General features: G+C 41.7%; 1 protein-coding gene across 1 annotated transcript in view; it reads left to right on the forward strand.

The window, feature by feature from the left end:
- Positions 1-11,439: 11,439 nt before the first annotated feature.
- The window catches only part of LOC133885780 (cytochrome P450 714D1-like), a 29,823-nt gene continuing 18,705 nt past the window's right edge, over positions 11,440-22,557 (forward strand). Inside the window, exon 1 of the mRNA XM_062325526.1 lies at positions 11,440-11,941. Coding sequence (XP_062181510.1) covers positions 11,632-11,941 — 310 coding nt within the window. The 5' untranslated portion in view covers positions 11,440-11,631. The remainder of the gene's footprint in view (positions 11,942-22,557) is intronic.

A 22,557-nucleotide genomic window follows, 5' to 3' on the forward strand; every position in this document is an offset into this window, starting at 1 on the left:
ATTATCAGAGACTAACCCTCGACAGTGAGTGAGATGTAACGAGTCTATTTTTTACCCGAATCTACTGTCAGTGTCACGTTCGAAGTAACACAGCTACATTACACCATTTTTTAACAGCTCCATCTTAAATCTTTAAAAAATATTATCTAATTATAAACTATTCTATTAAATTCTCTCCATCTAAATAGCTAAAAATAAGATACAAACGTTCCCTTTCATCCCGCTTCACCAATGTTGACAGGTTCGGCAGGATCGACGACTGCCTGCCTCCGGGAGAGGAGCGTTGGAGTTGGATTCCCGTGTTGCGCGCCAGCGAAGTGACAACCTACTCTTAGATCGCTACAAGCATCTCCGCCGCACCTCGCGGAGCCAGGCACACACGTTACTACGTTGGCAGTTTGGCACAAGGCAACACCTCTCTGCGTGCCCAGCGGAGCGCACACCGGTTAGCTGGTGCGCAGGATCGACACGATCGTTCCAAGAACACGCGGACCGAGCACGTCGTAACGCGAGCGACACGGGACGTCGTCGTCGGCAGATGTGACGGCGCTCGGCGTATGGTACGGGCGCTTGCGGCGTTCGACACGTCGGCCGGGGCCCGGGGAGCACCACCTCCGCTCCGCATGGACGAGCGCGATCGCGAGGCAGAGGCGGCTTTAGGTTGGCCGGTCCTGCGTCGATCGATTGGCACCATCCCATTACCTGTCCGGTTCCTTCCTCGACCCTCGCATAACAGAGACAGCATGGAAACGAGAGGAGGGAGCATGGACGGACAGGCCTCCACCTTGTACTCCGCGCTGATCCTGCATTCGCGTCACCTCCTGCCAGCTAGGCTAGCTCATTTAATATGTGATGTCGCCATTGATGCTATCTCAGCTAGTCAGCTTTTCACCATTCTAGCCCCCGTACGTCATACTTCACATGCATCTCTCTATCATACTTCACATCCAAAATTAGACTATATCTATGATCTTATTTAATTAAATATATAATATATTGTTGTATTTATATTCACCATCTTATATATTAAAAATCAGGTGTATTTAACATACGAGATGTCGAATATATTACTGTAGCTTATATTCGACAATTTATATATTAAAAATCAGGTGTATTCGACATATAATCTATGCATATGAAGTTCCTGACATAAAATAATAGCATTAAAGTACCCGCATGCGGCACAGATTATATTCAGTAGCTCATACGAGGCGCCGAATACGATATTGTAGCACATATTTAGCACATAAGGTGTTGAATACGATATTGTAATATATATTCAGTATCTTATGTGCCGAATACATCTGATTTTCGGTATATTCGACATCTCATGTGCCGAATATAGTTGATCCGTGTTTTTTAGCATACAGTATACCAAAAGTCAGTTTTCGGTAAATAAGTAATGAATATGGATATAAAATTATAAATACGACGATATATTATCTATTTTTAAATATAATCACGTATATTATCTAATTTTAAATTTTACTCCATATAATATACGTACTAGAAACATATCTACATATGAACCTTCCGTCCTAAGCATAAACACGAGATTTCCATGCTATTTCCGCGTACGACGGCTGAAACACGCAAGCAATATCACTTTGGGAAAAATGCAAACCCATAAGTCACTCTAATTTTAAGATTCCTCCAAAGTTATTTATTGTAAAAAAACCCTAAAAGTTAGTTTGACTTTCAGAATCCCAAATTTGAATTTGATTGAAATTTAGCGGAAATATATTTGAATTTGATTTGAAATATTTCTTGATTCATATACACACACACATACATACATATATATTTTTCTTGATTTTACGTTAGTTTAATAATATATATTTGAATTTGATTTGAAAGATTCCTTATCATATTAAATCAACATCAAATCTAATTATTTTGAAATATATTTGAATAAAAATATGTATAATTATTAAAACAACATAAAATCCACTATATATATATATATATATATATGTAAGAATATATCTATATACATGTATGTATATATATTCAAATATATTATTTTGCCTAAATGCATAAGCTTAATTTATTGCAAGGATTAATTTATAATTTTACTTGATGCTTTTTGGAATACTAAGATAAAATAATATATTTGAATATATACATGCATGTGTGTGTGTGTATATATATATATATATATATATATATATATATATATATATATATATATATATATATATATATATATTCTTGATTTTATTTTGGTTTAATAATTAGATATATTTGAATTTGATTCATATGTTGGTTTAATATGAATTCGGGGGAGGGGGATCTCAAAACCATAGTGAATTCTGGGGGAAAAATTAAATATATTTTAGCTGAATTTCAAAATAATTAGATTTTATGTTGGTTTAATATGAATCTTCTTTCAAATCAAATTCAATATATATTATTAAACCAACATAAAATCAAGAAAAATATATTTACATAAACTTAGGGATGTTTTATATATATATATATGAATCAAGGAATATTTTAAATCAAATTCAAATATATTTTAGCTGAATTTCAATCAAATTTAAATATAGAAAATCTGAAAGTCAGACTAACTTTTAGGAGTTTGTTTTGCAACAAAACAACTTTTAAGAGGAATCTCAAAATTAGAGTAACTTTTGGGGATTGTATTTTTCCCTTTCACTTTCAACTGAAACAGAGAGATATATTATTAAGGAATCTCCCTATTACAATCCGACTCAATTAGCTACCTAACACAGGTAGGAGTACTGAATCTTCACACCGCACAATGATTCGTCCTACAAGCTAGTTGTGCAAGCTCTTTAGCAACTTTATTACATATCGTTTAACTTTCACTAACTTTGCATCAGAAAGAAGTTACGCCACCTCCTAGGCAGGGCCGGTCCGGAGGAGGGAGTCAAACGGTGCGACCGTTTTGGTCCTCAAAATCTAAAAACCTCATGTGCATATGTATACTGTGTATATCGATCTAAAAGTAAATAAAAAAATTAGATCTAGACGATTTATATTTAATAATAGAGTCCTATTTTTAATATAAAATCAGCATCATATTAAAATTACTTTGAAAAACAAATCTATTTAAATAAATTTTATACACTAAATATGCATATAATTTAACTAATTGTCAATCAAAACTTATAAATTCAATTTGTTTAAACGAAATACACTTTACATTGTTAAACAGAGAGGGTACCTTCTAGACACAATATAACTTCTGGTTCCACCGCTGCCACGCAGCGCCGGATAATACGCCAAGCAGTAAGAACAATCTGTCCCCTGTAATCCCGAGCAACAACTCCAATGCTAGTCTCTCCTTAAACTTCCTGAAACGCAGCATACATACGTACGTACGTACACAAATATCACCGGCTAACAGTGACGTACTGTAGCAGCACGGTGTAGTACTGTGGCAACAATGTGTAGAACTGTACCTACTGCTCCCAAATATTTAACAAAAATAAAAATATACTTATTCCATTAAAAAATAACAACAAAATATTTCTTTCATTTATTCTCTGGTACACATAGAACAAAAAAAAATCTAACTTCTTTCTCCAGAAACTCTAGCCATCAGGAAAATTTTTTTCTCACGACCTCATTTGTTTTAAATTAATGTTTTTTACCTATTTTCTACAAAATAATTTTAGATAACGAACCTGTATGATGTGTTGGTGTTTAATTACATATGCATGTAATTTTTTTCACCTCACTTATTTACTGCCTCATACATGTGAGATCAGAGAAATCTAACGTCTTTCTCCGGAAACTCCAATCGCCGGCCAAAAGGTCCTCACGACCTCATTTTTTCAAATTATTACTTATATTAATCCTTACTGTGCTACTTATTTTCCACAAAATAATAATTTTAGACAATGAATCTGTATGGTGTGGTGCTATTTAATTACCTCTACATGTATTTTTCCCTCTTCACCTTAATTTGCACTGTAGTCTAAAAAAAAGCGTACCAAGACAATATATCTAGTTTATTTTACACCATCCTTGAGGTGGTGGTTGCCATTTTGCCTGTGTTACTGTTGCAGGTTGGTCTGTGCACCCTCCAACTATTCTACCTTCTCTCTTTGCGCCCTCATCAATTTTCTGCTTGCCCTTTTCAATCTTAGATGCACTACCAGAAGGTTGTCGGATATCAACCAGATATCATTCTGCAGATGCCAAGCACGCCACAGCAGAAGTCGAATGCTTGTTCTAACTTCTTCAGACAGTTAGCCAAGCATATTTCATATCGGGAAAGTGTTCTCCGACAGTTCACCTGCGTAGCCAAGCATATTTCATATCGGGAAAGTGTTCTCCGACAGTTCACCTGCGTAGCCAAACCATTGCGCGCAAGACGCCACGCAAACACCTTTACTTTCTGTGGAACATTAGCAGTCAATACAGTGCTCCATATTTTCTGTCTACCATCAGCATTGTTGCTACCTAACCCCGGTTCTTGTCTTTCCATAACTTGGCTCAAAACAAGCTTGTAAGCACTGGGCACAGTAAATATCCCTGTCTTTTCATAATGCCATGCTAAAAAATCATCCTCTGACCGGTTAGATAGGCGAATGCTAAGAATTTCAGACACATCATAAGAATAAAAAATACTCTTGATAAGATTCTCATCCCACTCACGAGCATCAGGTTTCATAAGCTGAGACACCCACCTCAATCTGCACCTTACTTGGACCAATCTGTAGAGATGGTTCTCTTGGAATCCACTTGTCTCTCCATATTCGAATTTTGCTACCTGATCCAACATGCCAGACCAAACCTTTCTTCAATAACTCTAACCCATGTTCAATTCCTCTCCATGTTGGTGATGCATGTGCTTTAAACACAGTATCAATGAGTTTACCTGACGGATAATATTTAGCTTTCAACAATCTTGCGCATAAACTCTCTGGATACTAAATTAATCGCCAGGCCTGTCTTGCAACAAAAGCTTGATTGAATAGTCTCAGGTCTCGAAATCCAAGACCTCCACATGCTTTAGGCATGATCATTTTCTCCCATGCAATCCAATGGACTTTCCTCTTGTTCTCCTCATCTCCCCACCAAAAATTACGAATCATCTGCATAAACTCTTCACAAAACCCAGCTGGCAACTTGAAAACACACACCACATATGTAAGCAGAGCTTGTGCTACCAATTTGATAAGGACCTCCTTAGCACCCTAGTATAGATGCTTATCATTCTAATCAGTCAGTCTTTTTGCAAACCGTGCTTTAACAGTCTGAAATCTCTCACAGCTTTCATACGCCCTTCTGGTGTTGGCAATCCCAAATACTTCTCCAAAGTGACCTTCTCAACGCCGAGGATATCTGTAATTTCTTGTTTAACATCATCTTGGCATCTATCACCAAACATGATTGAACACTTATTCAGACTTATCAGTCGGCCAGTACATCTTTCATATAAATCCAGCGCAGATTTGACTACTCTTGCTTGCTCAGTATCTGCTTTAAAAAAAACAGCAAGGTGTCATCGGCAAACAAAAGATGGGATATCCCCGGTGCACGACGACAAACCTTCTGATCATGTAAAGCTTTTGGTTCACCTCACGATTCAGAATATTGGGCAACCCGTCAGCAACGAAGAGGAACAAGCAAGGGGTAAAGGATTACCTTGGTGGACCGCACGAGCCGTGAACACGAAAATGCCACTATGGCATGTGGCCAGCATAGCTTATCAGAGACTACACCGTTCATTTGCGTTTACATTCGTGCTGAAAGGCCGGTGAAAAAAATCATAGAGTAGATGAGAAAATCAATAGATAGATGAGTATCAGTTAGGGAGGATAAACGTCTAAGATAGGTAGTGCATATATAGAGGCATGCGGAGTTGCATTTTCCATTGCGCGAGTGTCCGAAAGTTTCTAGAAGAGAACCATTGAAGAGGATGGCGTAACACACTGTTATGTGCAAAGGTTACCATCCACATGCAGGAATTACAGTTTACACATATGAACAATACTGACGGTCTTGTAGTGCGAGTTATGTTATGGTAGAAGATCAAGACTTGATATTTAATTAAGCGATAAGTTTGATAGAAATTAGATTTGATTTGGAGTAAGAGATAGAGTTTGATTAGTTTCCAGTTTAGCTAGAAATAAATTAGGTAAATTAGGATTTAGAGTTGATTTAGGATTGTAATATCTCATTTTTATATAAAGGGGCATCAACGCATCATTGTAAGTAAGCAAAAAGAAATAGATCTAGTTCCTAGTCCTCTAATCTAGTCTCCCATCAATATTATGTCTTCGTAATATATAGTATAGTCCCTCCACTAGCAGCTGACGCTGCCCAGTTATCTTCCCAACGGATGCTTATCCCCCCTTGTGATATTAGGGCTATAATATTTGGTATCAGAGATTTTGGTCTTAGGCACCCGAATGGATGCGAAGATTGCAGCTCAGCTTGCCGCCCTCAAGGAGCAACTCGCAAAAGTGGTTGCAGCCTCCGCCAAATTGGACCGCACCCTCACGTCTTTCCGGTAGTCATCTCCATTGGTGACTTCGTATACGACACCGCGCGTCACCGTATCCTCGTCGTCATTTGAGTTCGCCACGGTGGCTGTACCACTACCGATCGATACACACTTCTTCGTCACCGCGCCAACCTCATCCCCAGCGCATGTGTGACCCATGCCGGCCTTGGTTTGGGCACCCGTGCCTATGTTGGCCTCGATCTCGGCATCGACACCCACGTTGGACTCAGCGGCGCTCGCGCTGCCACTAGCCTCACCAACCGCAATGACCTTGGCACCCCCGGACCTACTGCTTGCGCCGCACGTGCCTGCAGCATAGCCTCTTTTCGCCTCTGCTATCCCAATTGTGCCTGTCTCCAACGACGTCAGCTGCAACATCACCCAATTCATGTCTACACCACTGCCACAACTCGAAGACAAGTTGTGTTCAAAAGAGAAAGGAAAATGAGGGGATAAGGTAGCGTAGAGAATAACATGTGCAGCAGCTGCCTAATACTTCTTCGAGCAACGGGGACATCAGCATTTCTATCCTTTTTCTCAAGCAAGGTAGGAGACAATACTCGTGGTGGAGCTGATGTCCCTTCCTCAAGATGGGGGCCGAAGCACTACTTGTCTAACGTGATCAAGCGCGATCATCATCAAAGGGACCAGTATGTTATCATCGAGCTCTCTCATCAACATGGAGGCCTCCTAATACTTCAGCCATGGCCTCTGCCTCAACTCAAGGACGAGATGTATTAAAGGAGGATGGAGTTGGCAAGTGCAGGGCAAAAGGTTACTGTTCACATGAATAGTACCGAGTCCTGTAGCAGCACAACCGTAGGCTATTTAAGAAGGAAGGATCCAGATTTAGGGATTAAGAAATAAAGTAGGTTTTCAAATTAGGTAGGAGATAGAATATTGAGCGGAGTCTAGATTAGGGGATTAGGAACTTGATCTATTTTTTTTCTCGCTTTACAATGATGCGTGGATGTCCTTTTTATAGAGAGAGGAGATTACAATCCTAAATCAACTTTAAATCCAAACTTACCTAATTTATTTTTAGTTGAATTGAAAACTAATTAAACTCTATCTACTAATCCAAATTAAAACTAATTTCTACTAAACTTATCTCTTAATTAAATGACAAGTCTTGATCTCCTACCATAACATAACTCGCTCTTCAAGACCATCAGTATTGTTCATGCGCATGAACAATAATTTAGAATACGGCATGGCTGTCACCACATCTCGAGGACGAGCTGTCTTGCAAAGAGAGGTGAAATTGTTATGTGCAAAGGTTATTGTCTGCGTGCAGGAAATACTATTCATGCACATAAACAAAAATAACGGTCTTGTAGCGCGTCATGTTATGGCAGAAAATTAAGTCTTGCTATTTAATTAGGCCATCTCCAACAGGATCTGCAAATCTGAAAATTTCAGTGCTACAGTACTTTGTGGTGTACTGTAGCACTGGAAATTCGTCTCCAACAGCGTCTGTATCCAGTGATACAGTACTGCTACAGTGTTAGGGATAGGGGATGCTGTAATAGTGATAAGGGATGCTGTAATAGTATTTTGAGGATGAAAATTTGAGGTAGCTATTGGAGATGGTCTTAAGAGATAAGTTTGGTAGAAATTAAATTTGATTTAGATTAGAAGATAGAATTTGATTAGTTTCTAATTTATTTAGAGATAAATTAGGTAAATTATGATTTATAGTTGGTTTAGGATTATAATCTCTACTCTCTGTACAGAGGAGTATCCACGTATCATTATAAGCTAGCAAAAAAAAATAGATCTAGTTACTAGTCTCAAATCTAGTCCCTTCTTAATATTTTATTTTTTTTAATCTATAATCTAGTCTCTGTCCTAACAGCTGCCGCCATCCAATTATCTTCAAAGTGGATACTTATCCACTTATGTCTTAGGACTATAACACGCACAGTGGTGACACATGTCATACCCTCTGTATCCAAGTTAGATGAAAGCCTTGCCGCACTAGAACTCCTTCCAAGAATATCCAATCCACGCGATCATATGCTTTAACTAGATCCTGTTTGGAAGCACAAAATTTCCTACTTAAATCACTTCCCTTTTGAATTGCATGAATGCACTCGAAAGCTATCAGTGCATTGTCAGTAATCTCACGATCCGTTGTAAAAGAACTTTGAGTTGGAGATATGATATCTTGCAAAAACGGTCGCAATCTGTTCACCATGTATTTGGATACTACTTTGTACAACACATTGTATAACTGATGGGTCTAAAATATTTGAGCTCCTCCGGCTTATTATTTGCTGGAATAAGAACAATAGCGGTATCATCGACTCCATCCGGCATGATCCCTTCTTCAAAGAACTTTCTCACTGCTCTGATAACGTCATTACGAAGAACTTCCCAATTCTTCTGAAAAAACCGGGCAGGAAACCCATCCGGCCCCGGAACAATGCATCTGAAATTTCATCATCCGAAAACGTTCTGCATAAACCATTATTTATCTCCTCTGTTACTTTGGCTGAACCATACTAACCAGAGTATCCGGTAGGGCAGCATTGTCTTTGCTATACAGAGCCTTAAATAGCTTCTCGTCATATCTTCCATCTCTTTTCTGTCCTCAGTGTATAATCCAACTATTTTTTTATCTCTTATTTTACAAAACCATACTCATTTTAAATTACTTTATCACAAAACTACATTTCTTTTGATTGTCTTTGTGATATGCATATGCACATAAAAGATACAAATGTTAGGTTGAAGAAAGTGTGGTTTGTGAAATAGGAGGAGAAAAATATAGTTTTATGATAGTTAAACCAAAATAAGTGTAGTTTTTGATAAAGTGATGCAAAATAGTGTAGTTTTATAAAATATGAGAGAGAAAAATATAGTTTTATGATATTTTTGACAATTATAATATAGTTTACGAAATTTACTCATCTTTTAATTTTGTTCTTCTTTTGCTCCCCATGCAGCCTGTCGATGAAAAATACTTGGTGTTTCGGTCGCCCTCCTTTAGCCATTGTATCTTCGCGTTAAAGGAGCTCACCCATCCGACTAAGTAGGTTATTGATTTCCGCCATATTTCCAATAGGGTGGCTTGCATTCAGTTCAGAAATTCTAATACGGATCACCTCCATCTCCTTCGTAACCGGCCAAAAATGTTCCTGGCTCCACCGTAGCAAAGGTACCATTACATTTTTCAGACGTTTGGATATGTCACCCAGCGTTGTTATTGGTTCACCTCGTCCCCATGCTAATTTAATCTATGTCGGAAGCGATTCCCCCCTTACATTCGCACTCACCGTCTCGCAGACAAATCCTAGCTAGAAAGCCACCACCGCTAAGGCCATCTCCAAGAGAGACCTCAAATCTCCCTTTTCTAGTGTTACAGTGTTTTACGGTCTACTGTAGCACTGGAAATCTATCTCTAACAGATCCTCTATCCAGTGATACAGTGCTGCTACAGTAGAAAAAATAAGGGATGCTGTAATAGTGATAGGGGATACTGTAATAGTGTTTTGAGGATGAAAATTTGAGGTAGCTGTTGGAGATGGTCTAACCACAAAGCCCAAACTACAGCAGCCGTCACTCATTCACACATGTTCACACCAATCGTCTGAAATCATGTTTAAAAATTGATTAGGTTGAATACAGCACCGACCACTAAGGTGTTTTTCCACATATTTTTTCCCTTTTTAGTGACTATATGGACGGTCATACATATGGCCTGAATTATCAAGCTGGTTTGGGTTCCTCTCCATCCTTGCAACTTAAACACGCCACTCACTTGAATAACTTTTGGAAAACCAAACATTGTGAAGTCGCACGGTGTGTTGAGTTCTACTATCTCGATGACGATGGTGAGATGGGAATTTAAATTATATTTAAGACGCACACGCTACACCATTTAGAAAAATTGGCCACGTTAAATGTAGCACAGTCAAGTAATCTGTTTTCCTGCACTTTTAATTTTGAATGGCTGATATGCTCGATCATGACTCGTACAATGACCTGAAATAGGAAACGTTCCCATCTATCCTCGCAACTCAAACACGCCAGACGCTCAAATTGACTTTCCGAAAATCGAATATTGTTCTTAATATTCCAACGACGCAACTCGAAATAGGTTAATATGTTTATACTCCTCACTGATTGCTAGATTGATTGACTCCACCACTATATGATTAAACAATTAATAAGGCCATCATGTCACTAATTATTTTCGTGGAGTTTTTTTGTTTAGCGACACTTGTCTAATCATGCACATTTGTGAGACCATGGGCCGATAGAATATGCAGAAAGAATCAAATTTAATGCGACAAAACTGCAAAACCTACTCGTTTGACACACGCATTAACGAACACACAAAGTCGTTCCGATATGCTCTGCCGCCACTCTGGGCCTACCACGCTAGTTATTGCCTAGGACCAAATGGAAACGGTTTTGCTACATCTCATCATAGGTATCAGGGGTTAGGGCTGGAGATTTTTGGGTTAGGGTTCTGAGGTGAGGATCATGTATGCCGACGTGTCTAGAGGGATGTTGGGAGGTTTGCTGACTGATGATGGTGGCAAGTGGTAGGTGGGATGGCAAGACGAAGGGGTGCCGCCTGCTAAGGTGTTGAAAGACTATCGGTGTTCCATCGAGTTTATGTGGTAGGATAAAATAAGAGAGAGATTTATATGGTAGGAATTAGTAGATTATAAAAAAATATGATAATTTAGATAGTTATATCATATCTAACGATCTTAAAAAATAACTAAGATAATATAATATTTACAATAAAAAAGACGAATACCATGGAAAATACCATTTCTCGCGTCATGCATGGACACGTGTGAGGTCTCTACTCTCCAGGACCAAAATGTTTGGGTCATTATTCTTCCTTTTCGCATTGCTACTCCGCTTACAACTCTGTATTAAGTATTAGTAGCATAATTCTTTCGATTTAAGAAGTTGTGATGCCATTTATGTTGGAGTGAATGCCATTTGTTCCAAACAAGGAATTTCGTAGAAATTTTACAGATGGTCAATAGTTACCTCAGTAGGCTACGTCTGGCTGCACCATAAGCCTAACCACACGCTAGGCTTTATAAGCTACACCCGCGAGAGGAGGCAGCACGCTTACACACTTGCTGGCCGGAGAGAGAAGAGAGAGCTTGCTAGGCATGGAGAGCTTACTGCCCCTCGTGCTGGCAGGGTCGTGCACCCTCGCCGCGGCGGTGCTGCTCTGCATTAGCGCCGCCGCCGCCGCGTGGCTGCAGCGGCCGCGGCGCGTCGCCGAGGCCTTCCGGCGGCAGGGGATCGACGGGCCGCCGCCGTCGTCGTTCCTGTCGGGGAACCTCCCCGAGATGCAGGCGAGGGTGGCCGCGGCGGCGACGGAGGCGGAGGCCGGCGGCCGGGACTTCGTCAAGGACGGCTTCGACGACTACTGCAAGAGGATCTTCCCCTACTTCGAAAAGTGGAGGAAAGCCTACGGTACGTCTCCGCTAAACCGCCTTGGTTCGTGCCAATTTAAATTACACGCTATATGGTAGTGATTTACCATGGTTGCTCTCTCTCTCTCTCATGCAATTTTTTTTTTATGTTCTTGCAACCTTCGTTTTTTTTAGTGCGTTTCCATTCGCAGTAAGCGAGTAAGTATTACTGCGGTTGAAGGAATCGTGGGATTTGTTTGGAACGCATGAATTTGAATTTTAATTCACGTGTTTTCATATTAAAAGGGTTGATTCCGAGAAGGACTATATTTCTGGGTTGCAACTAGAACTCGTAAAATACAAATGATACCATCCTTTCTTCCTCTTTCTCCCAACTACATGAAGCATCGATCCATGAAATTTGCACTCCAGCAGATTTACCCTACCAAGTTGGCAAGCCGCTAGTTGTAGTTTAAATGAAACTCATACCAAAACGTTGCTAATTAATTGCTTAAAAAACAAGTGGGCGAAAATAACAACATATAAGGAGAGGTTGAGTTGTCAATGAAGTCAACATCAGAAAGCAAGCAAGTTTTTTTAGAAGACAATAAAAAACCATTTGATACAGAAATTATGGTTTCCTGGTTTACAACAGGCGTGGTCAATTCCTGGATCATGAAGCAGTTTGATTAATGTGGAAATGTAAGTCGACATGTACTTATAAGCGTATAACTTATCTCAATCGTTTATAGTTATCTGGTTTACAACCAGCACAGTTAACTGTGTTATGCTTCTTGGTCTCTTGGATCATGAAGCAGTCTTGGCATAGTTATGGTATAGTTAATTGACTAATCGGGAAATACAAGTCCGAATGTATTGGACATATAATTTAGGGACCCTATAATTTATCTTAGTTACTTATCTATCTCACATGATATCTATTTATTTATTGATTCCTCTCTCCAACTCATAAATAATATAAATAAATAATTTTAATAAATCATATATGCGCAAGTAATAGTGAAAATTTTCCTCACTCGACTAATTTACCCCAAGTCGACTGGTAAATGCAGACAACACAAAACCGCCTAGCTACTAGCTACCCAGCTAGGCAAGCTATAGCTGCGGATAATATAGGAGCTGCCATGTGGTCAAACTGCCCTGGTTATATACCAGCGGGCTGCCCCGGCCGACCTGTGCAAATGCATTAAATGCTGGGGTGAATTATATATGCCATGGTTTTTGGGACCGTTTGACCTCCGGGGCTACGAGCATGGACTTGCTGGTCCATCGTTCATGGGCCGGCTGGTTAGATCGCTCGTCTGGAGAAAAATTATTGAGAGCAATGCAGGATAGACCGTGTTTGGTAGCTTCAGATGTTAATTTCACGTCATATTTTAATATTAGAGGTTAAGATAAAGTGGTTTAAGTCTTTGTTTTTATTTAAAATAAAAATAAGTTACTGTAGATCATCTAAATACCTACTAGCGCTTCAACTTTATGAATATTTAGAGATAGAAATACTTAACTCTAATAATTCTTGTTGATTTTTTCTCACCAGACAATGTCAATCAAATAATTCCTTTGCACATCGGTTTGGAATGAGCGAGACATAATGTGTACTATATATGCATGCATCTTAGCTACCTTAGTGATGAGCAGTGCATGCATAATAAGTACTATATATGCATGCACCTTAGCTACCTTCCCTTTGCGCGAAAGGGAGTATTTCTGAAGAAAATTATAAGCTTATCTAAATTATATATTGGAACGCACCGTCCATACTCTAAGCAAACAAAATAGCAATTGATTAGGCCGGCCCCAACCGTACTATATATGCATGCATCTTAGCTACCTTAGTGATGAGTAGTGGCTATCATATTACTAGTATCACCACTAATTAAGTAATCAGAGTACCTGCCATTTGACCTAATTAGTACTACCTATATTTCTATTTATAAGACACGTACGCATTTCAATATTCAAACTTTCTAATCTTTGAACAGCAATTAATCTAACAATATGCAGACTTGTGACACAAATATGGTACTTTAAATTCGTATTTGAATGTACTTTCCTATGAGTATAATTTTCTTGCTATCTACAATATACAATAAGAGAAATAAGCAGACAAAGTTTAATTTTAAAGACTGTGTCAAGGCAAACCGCGTTCTATATTTTAAATGGAGTACTGTATTATAATGAGCTAATCAGCTAGGCCTTCCGGAAACGGGCATGTTGCCATTAGCTGTCCAAGCATACCGATCAGAGGTAGCTACCTCTTGACGACGTCGCCGATGCTTATCCATTAGCAAAGAGAATGATCGATCCTCGGATAGACACATGATTGGATGGCTACTATATGAACTGGCCATTGCGATATACATGTACGTATATGAACATATACAGATATACCGCCATACGGCAGCCGCATATATGCATCTGATGCAATCATATAACCAGATATGTATATAGGATGATTTCTCTAGTCTCAGTGTTGGGTACCATGTCGAAGAAGGGAACTAGGATAAGTGCTGCTACTCGCTGATGTTGTCGATTGATTGGTTAGAGTTCAAATCCAACTAGCTATTTGGTCTTGGAAATACGGTGTATGCACGCTGCTGTACACTTTGTGATATATATATATATATATATATATATATATATATATATATATATCAATGGCCCCTCCTAACCTAAGATAATTAGACACGGGGTAGTGTCGGCGATTAAACCGACAATGCAAATTAGTAGGATATCTGGATGTCTACTGTGTATCGAAGATTTGAACACGAGATTTATATAGGTTCCAATCTCTGATATCTAATTGTCTAGTTACGTATCGGAGATCTTAACATAGGATTTTTATAGTTTTAGGTTTATCTAATGATAATAGCCATACGTATTGTGTATTGTTTTCACTTGATTATCTCAGGAGAATAAGGTTATAGTGAGGTGTGTTTAGTCCAACGGTAGGATTGAGAATCGCGATTAGAGGATGGTAAATATACGCCTCAACAATTTTTTTACGAAATTGATAGTCTTCTTATATTCAAACATCCAACGTATCTCCATAAGAGAATCATAACAAAACGTAACACAAATACGTAATGAAAAAACTACTCATACTTAGAAATTTCGAAAATTTCGAAGAAAGATCAAGAACCAAACTAGAAGATTCAACAAAAGGTGGATCTCATGGTTGGAACCAAACACTAAGTTCTACAATAAACCAATCCATGATTCATCCCTATACAAAAGTTGAATCTTGAGAAAAGATCACTCAAGGATCAAAAGATGAACATCAGGTGAAGAAGATTTTCAAGATGATGGTCTAATAGTAAGGGGATTTAAGGTCCTATCACATATGCATGTGTATATGAATTTTATGTCTTTAGCATCTAGAAGAATACCCTCCTAAGGTATTAAAATTTCAGCTAAAAAAACGAAAATCAACACCAAAGAAGAAAACACACAAGCCAAGAGAACCAAGAGAGAAACTAAAAGGAGAGTAATTCTAGTATATGAAATAAAATAAATTTCATTACACAAAGATGGCATCCCTATTTTAGTCGAATTATAAAGGTTTTTCTCTTTAAACTCTCACGTATTACATAGGCTAAGCACTCATCTTCCTCTCTTTTAAAATCCTAGCACAATACTCTCATATAGGTAGCAAAAGGGGCTCAAATAGCTGGTTTTTCCTCCATTATAGTCCTACTCCTCTATTTATATACTTAGAAAACTTAACTCTAAGTTTCCTAACTTTTTTATAAAATACCTCTCTTTTAATACACTCTTACCTACCGCTAACGGTATTTTGGTCTATTTTCTTCTCTATTCATCGGACGGTCTCAGCGCCTTCACGACTTGCTTTTGCATCGACGCAAGTTTTACGATGATGCCACGTACTCCTCCAATTCTCCCACGGTTTTGAGGTTAAACTGTGAAACCCTAGCACGCTCCGATGATGACCCATGTCCTCTGTCTTACGATCTTGACCGCCGACGAATCTCTCTCGCTCACGATTTCTTGAGCCGTCTTATCACTTGCACCGGCACCCCTTTCATTTGACTTTGTCAACACGCCGTCTTCATCATCCGTTTCACGCTTTGGTTGACCTTTATGTGTATAGCTAGGATCACGCTTGACTCTGTTCGGCTTTCCTTGATCATCCAGCACCAAGCACTCATTTAGCCCCAATCACCCGCCATCGACCGTTAAACAAGCAAACATATTTCTTCACACTTCAAAATATCTCCAGGTTAGCACAAAATCAAAAACTTCAATCCAGAGCACTTTCTGCAAAAATCGTAAACACTGGATATTCCGGTGCGTTCTGCTCTGAAGTTTCCGTGTAGGTTGCAATAAGTTAGCAAGAAAATCCATGTATGATTGATTTGTTATAGACACTTTTAGAACCATACCATATAGGTATTTGACACCTGTTCGATGGGTCTTCCATCTAAGATTATACTACCATATTTTTGCTATCCGAGTTATATTATATTATTTAATTATTGTTGATATATTGAGTAAAGGGGTACCCTGACTAACGGGTCCCATCGAGGACTTCACAACTAGAGGTGTATATTTACCCAAAACTGGTCGATTGTGCGACTAAGATATGGCTCCAGCGACCAGTATAACACCTATGTGACCAGTCTCCTTACGTTATCGCATAAACCCACGACCAGCCCCATAGGTCATAGTGACATATTTGACACGACCTGTCCATAGTATATTCATTGGCATTCATTCAAGTGTTTTCTTTCCCTAGGCGTCAGCTCCAGTGTACAAAGTTATAGACGGCACAGAGGGGTATTGTCCCACAACACAACAATAAATGCTACGGGGCGAAACGATACAAACCGGCACGACGACTCACGACGGATAGGATGTCATCAGCAGCTCAACCAGGCAATTGGACGGGGACGACGCAGAAGGGCATTGTCTTGTCCCGTAGTATTGAATGTTGTGGAGTGGGACTTTGCAGGCAAGCACGGCGGCGCACAACGACATGATATAAGGAGCCTTCAGAGCAAGTGGGTACGCTTTGTCCTCTGTAATGATAGTTTGGGTTAGATATTAGGAGGAGTAGATGTTTTCTATTTGGATCCATATGTAAGTTCTTCTTCCTACTCGATATATAAGGATAAGGACCCTGTTTGTATGAAAGAGATCAAGTCTGTCAACCAGCTAGAAAATCATTTGTAATCAACTGAGATCCTTCATAACACACAGGACGTATGGCTGTTATCCTCCAGGAGGCCCGAACCTATATTACTATGTGTCTCCAAGTTCACTTTCTACATACACATTCAGTTCTTGAAACACCATTCATGCACCAACTGTTCAGCATATCTTAGAATTATTGTCAAGGATTAACCCTAGATATTTGGTGTGCCAGATAGGGGAGCGTGTTTCGTCGTTTCAGCAAGTTTGAAAAAACTTGACCAGGCCACCCATCGTTGAATCCACGGTAACTGCTGAGTCCCATGCCGAGGACCCTAACCGTCGCGAGGTGTTCGTCATGAGGTATCACTCGGATGAACATAGTGTGCTTTAGGCATGCGACACCAAGCCGAAGTCCGAGAGCTCCGAGACTCAACGCAAAGTCTGCATGTTGGACTATGCAACAGGGGCGCTAGAGGCCCCCACGGCTCAAACGCCGGTGGCGAACCCTTGGCTTTACGTCCAGAGGGAAACCGGCCTGGTGTCGGATAGACATTTGCTTCAAGACATCTCCCACATCCCCAGTGCGGTCCTGAGGAGCCCTTACACATGGCGTAGTCTACGGTGGCGGCGTCGCCAAGGCTATCACGCTACCTAAACGCCCAGTGTCTCGACTATGAGACCATGACGCAGGCGCAAAACCTATAGACCCTGTGGGTCCTCCTCAGCCACCCACCGTACCTGTAGCGGAGGGCTCGTCTGTGGCACCATAGCTGCGTGATCTCGCCCTCATGGTTGAGACCGTCCGACACCAGACCACGTCAACATGCACCGCGCCCATTGCAAGGTCCGATGAGGGTCACGATTGGCAAGGGTCACGACAGGACCCACAGTGGAATAGGTCTCGTGCTCCCCTAACAATAGAGAGTACCCGTGGACCAATGTCATGTCACGACAGCCAACCCTCCGACCTACATAACTCTCTACGCCAACGTGACCTCCGTGGCGTGATCCAAAGCCAGGTGGCCAATAGAGAGCTGAAGGGTAGGGCTCGGCGGGAGCAGGAAAGGGGCAAGCAACCCTACCGCACACCTTCCCTCTGCAGGGAGGCATCAGATGGCTCCACCCCAGTGTTGGGAGACTGAGACCGTCGTACCTCCCACTGGGCGCACGCCGCCGCCAAACAACAAGTGGCTCCCCGTTATAATATAGGGTGTAACGCCCTATCTGCCAGGTTACAAGAAGTCCTAGCCAAAAAGTCTGATAGGTCGACCAACTCGGAGGAGTTCCTACAGATCTACACCACCATGGTACAGGTTGCGAGAGGCCGTAGGAAGGTCATGGACAACTACTTCCCTACTACCCTGACCAATTTTGTTTGTTCTTGGTTGAGGAACCTCCCCACGGGTCGGTTCACTCCTAGGAGGACCTGTGCGACCAGTTCCTCTCCAACTTTCAGAGGATCTACACCCGACCAGGGGTCGAGCATGACCTATATGAGGTCCGACAGCGACGAGGTGAGTCGTTGCGAGACTTCATATGACGTTTTAATGAACGTCGAAACACCATTCCAAGGATCACGGGAGAATTCGTGATCATAGCGTTCAAGCGGGGGGCAAAAATTAGAAAATGGTTGAGAAGCTGGCCACCCGAATAATCCGAAGCACAACCAAGCTCTTTGAGCTTGCGGACAACTGCGTTAGGCTATCGAGGCTCAAGAGCGACAGATCGACGCCAGGCCGTGACCTGCACCTGACCGGCTCGCCCCTTCTAAAGGGATCGACCGGAAGGACAAGAAGAGCAAGCGCAACACCGGACCTCTCGAGGTCTTGGCGATCGAGCAAACCGGCCTAACACACGGTGCTTCGAAAAGAAAGACGGGAAAAAGGGTCAAGGCTACTGTCCAATCCACCGTACAGACGCCCATGACCTGATCGAGTGCAAGGTCGTGCGAGGCATCATCGACCAGGAGCTCGTAGAGTGCTAACACAAGCACGGCAATGACCATAAGGACGGGACCGCCCCTGACCAGTCGGCACTAGGATACAAACAGGTTGATCACATGGTCCATCACATCTTCAAAGGCACCACGACATATTCCTCCAATAGGGAATACAAGTTGGTGGTACGGGAGATGTGAGCAGCCGCATTAGACCCGAGACCGCGCCTGAAGTGGTCGGATGTCCCACTCACTTTCAACCATGCCGACCACCTCGCATGCATCAGACGCCCTGGTCGCTACCCCCTCGTGGTCGAACCCATGGTGCAGAATATCCGCCTGGGTTGCATGCTCATATACGGAGGAAGATCGATCAACCTCCTCTTCGCCGACGCATTGGACGCCCTGTAGATTCCGAGAAACTCGTTGAAGCCGTCTCCACCATTCTTCGGGATCACCCTGGGCTCCTCGGCCAAGCCTCTAGGGCAAATCGAGCTACCCATCATCACCTTCGGCTCGTTGGAAAACCTCATAATCGAAAGGGTCCTTTTCGATGTGGTCGACTTCGGGACTACGTATAACGCAATTCTCGGATGACCAACGAGTTTATGGCCATTACCCACTGCGCATACCAAGCGATCAAAATCCCTTGGCGAACAGGGGCCATCACCGTTGTTTGGAACACCAAAACAGCTCTGCACTGCGACAATAGGAGCCTCGACATGGTCGAACTGACTCCCGAGTCGTAGTCTGTAACCGCTGACCCCAACGGGCGGCCAATAAAGGTCCATGTCATCCCCAACCCAGACGATCGGCTCAAGGCAGTGAGTCTGGACGACACCGACCCGACCAAGTCGATCCAGATAAGGACCATGCTAGACCCTAAATAGGAACTCGTGCTCATCATCTTCCTCTAGGCGAACGAGAACGTCTTTTCATGGAGTCCGTCTGATATGTCCGGAGTCCCCAGAGATGTGATCGAGCACAAGTTGTCTATGCGACCAGACGCATGACCAGTAGAGCAGATGGCATGTCGGTTCGCGATCGACCGGAAGGAAGCACTTCGTCAGGAGATCGATAAGCTCCTAGAAGCAGGCTTCATCCGGAAGGTGCAGTACCTAAAATGACTGGCTAACTTAGTCATGGTCCGAAAGCACAATGGTAAGTAGAGAATGTGCGTTGACTTCACCGACCTCAACATGGCGTGCCCAAAAGATCTTTTCCCACTTCCCTGAATCGATCAACTAGTTGACTCAACTGCAGGTAATGATCTGTTATGTTTCTTAGATGCTCGATCGGGGTACCATCAGATTAGTATGTATAGGGAAGATGAGGAAAAAACAGCTTTTGTTATACCCTTTGGTGTCTTTTGCAATGTAAAAATGCCTTTTAGCTTAAAAAGCGTCGGCGTTACTTACCAACGGTGTATTCAACTCGTTCTCCGACCATAGCCCGGAAGAAACATCGAGGCATACATAAACGATGTGGTCGTCAAGAGCAAGACCAAGACAGACCTAGTCGCAGATCTTTAAGAAACATTTAACAAAGTGGGAGGGTGAAGGTACGAGAACGAACACTGGTCGTAGGCGACCTCGTCCTTAGGCAAATTCAGAAAAAAGCCGGTCGAAATAAACTCTCCCCCCCCTCTCCCCCAAGTGGGAGGGCACTACAAAGTGGTCAATATCACCCGACCTGGTGTGGTCAAGTTAGCCATGGAGGACGGTCTTGAATTACACAAGTCCTGGAATATCGTCATGTTGCGCAAGTTCTATGTGTAGGGTCGCTCGAAAATGGGCATATTTCTCTATTTTGTAGGACCTTCTGGACGAGCGTGGAATACGACCTGTAAATTCTCAAATTCAAAGAACTAGACTCCCTATTTTGTAGGACTTCCCGACCAGCAACGAACTCCCGACAGATTGGTTCTCCGACCACAGCACGTGATCACACTTGACAGCCACTACGGAACCTAGTGATCAGGGCACCAAACAACAAGGCGGCACAAAAGGAACCCGAGGGATGCACAGAAGGAACCAAGAGTCTTTCAGGTCCAGCGGCAATCAATGTCTCTGTCTCGTACCCTCTTTTCTCTCTCAGGATTCTTAAACCTCCCCACGTGATGCGAAGTTTAGAGTTGAACTTTGAGGACTAACGGCGTCAACAACCATTCCTTAGGCGAACTACGTTTGCCCAGGACCCAAGTGGCACGACCAAGCCAGACCACAGTCACGGGGAGACATGGGGGCTACTATCGGTGTATTGAATAAAAGGGTACCCTAACTAATGGGCCTCATCAAGGACTTAACGATTAGAGGTGTATATTTCCCAAAAACTGGTCAATCGTGCGACTATATGGCTCCAGCGACCAGTATAACGCCTACGTGACTAGTCTCCCTACGTCATCGCATAAACCCGCGACCAACCCCACTGGTCGCAGGGACAGATTTGACATGACTTGTCCAAAGCACATTTATTGACATCCACTCAAGTGTTTTCTTTCGCTAGGCGCCAGCTCCAGTGAACGAAGTCATGAACGGCGCAGAGGGGCATTGTCCCACTCTGCAACATTAAATGTTGCGGGGCGGAACGTTGCAGACCGTCATAGCGGCGCACGACGGATGGGACGTCATTAGCAGCCCGATCAGGCAAGTGGACGGGAACTGCGCAGAAGGGCATTGTTCTGTCCTGTAGCATTGAATGCTACGGAGTGGGACTTTATAGGCTAGCACAGCAACGCACGACGACAGGATATACGAAGCCTTTAGAGCAAGTAGGAACGTCTTGTCCTCTGTAACGATGGTTTGGGTTAAATATTAGGATGAGCAGAGGTTTTCTGTTTGGATCCATATGTAAGTTCTTCTCTTCCCTACTTTTTGTATGGAAGAGATAAGTCTATCAATCAACTAGAACATCATCTGTAGTCAAATGAGATTTTTCATAACATACAGGACGTAGGATTATTATCATCTGAAAGGCCTGAACCTGTATAACTCTCCTCGAGTTCACTCGCCTACTGTCCAGCATACTAAAATTATTATTAGTGATTAACCATCGACAATTATCTATTCCCGTCAAGTAGCTTCTTCAATTATTTTCCTCCTCTCGGACGCCAGCTAGCTTGTGAGAAATGCATTTGATATTTCTTCTCGTTTATTTATTGATTTCGTCTTGATGGAAGCTTCGAGCAAAGTTTATATATGCGTTTATCTGAGGACTTGCCTACATCTTAATGCATGCATGGTGCAAGTTATCTAGGATTAATTCTTGATTATATTTCTTCTTCCTTTTTTTTAATTACGAAAACTATTGCGATCCACCGATCATAACATAAGATAGGTCGATGTGGACTGCAACGTTTTATATATAATGTGGAGTGCCTGGTATATATGACAACATTATTTCTCGCATATATAATTGTAGTATAACAATAGTAGTAGCTTGGTTCTCTCCTAGCTTAAGTAAAGGCCAGTTTGACCAACATGTACATATAAATATATATTATGTACTAGCTAGTAGAGATTTAAGTATCCTTGAAGTCATTCTTTAACTATAACAAATTGTAA

This window comes from Phragmites australis, chromosome 11 (genome assembly GCF_958298935.1).
Source record: "Phragmites australis chromosome 11, lpPhrAust1.1, whole genome shotgun sequence".
Taxonomy (NCBI): Eukaryota; Viridiplantae; Streptophyta; class Magnoliopsida; order Poales; family Poaceae; genus Phragmites; species Phragmites australis.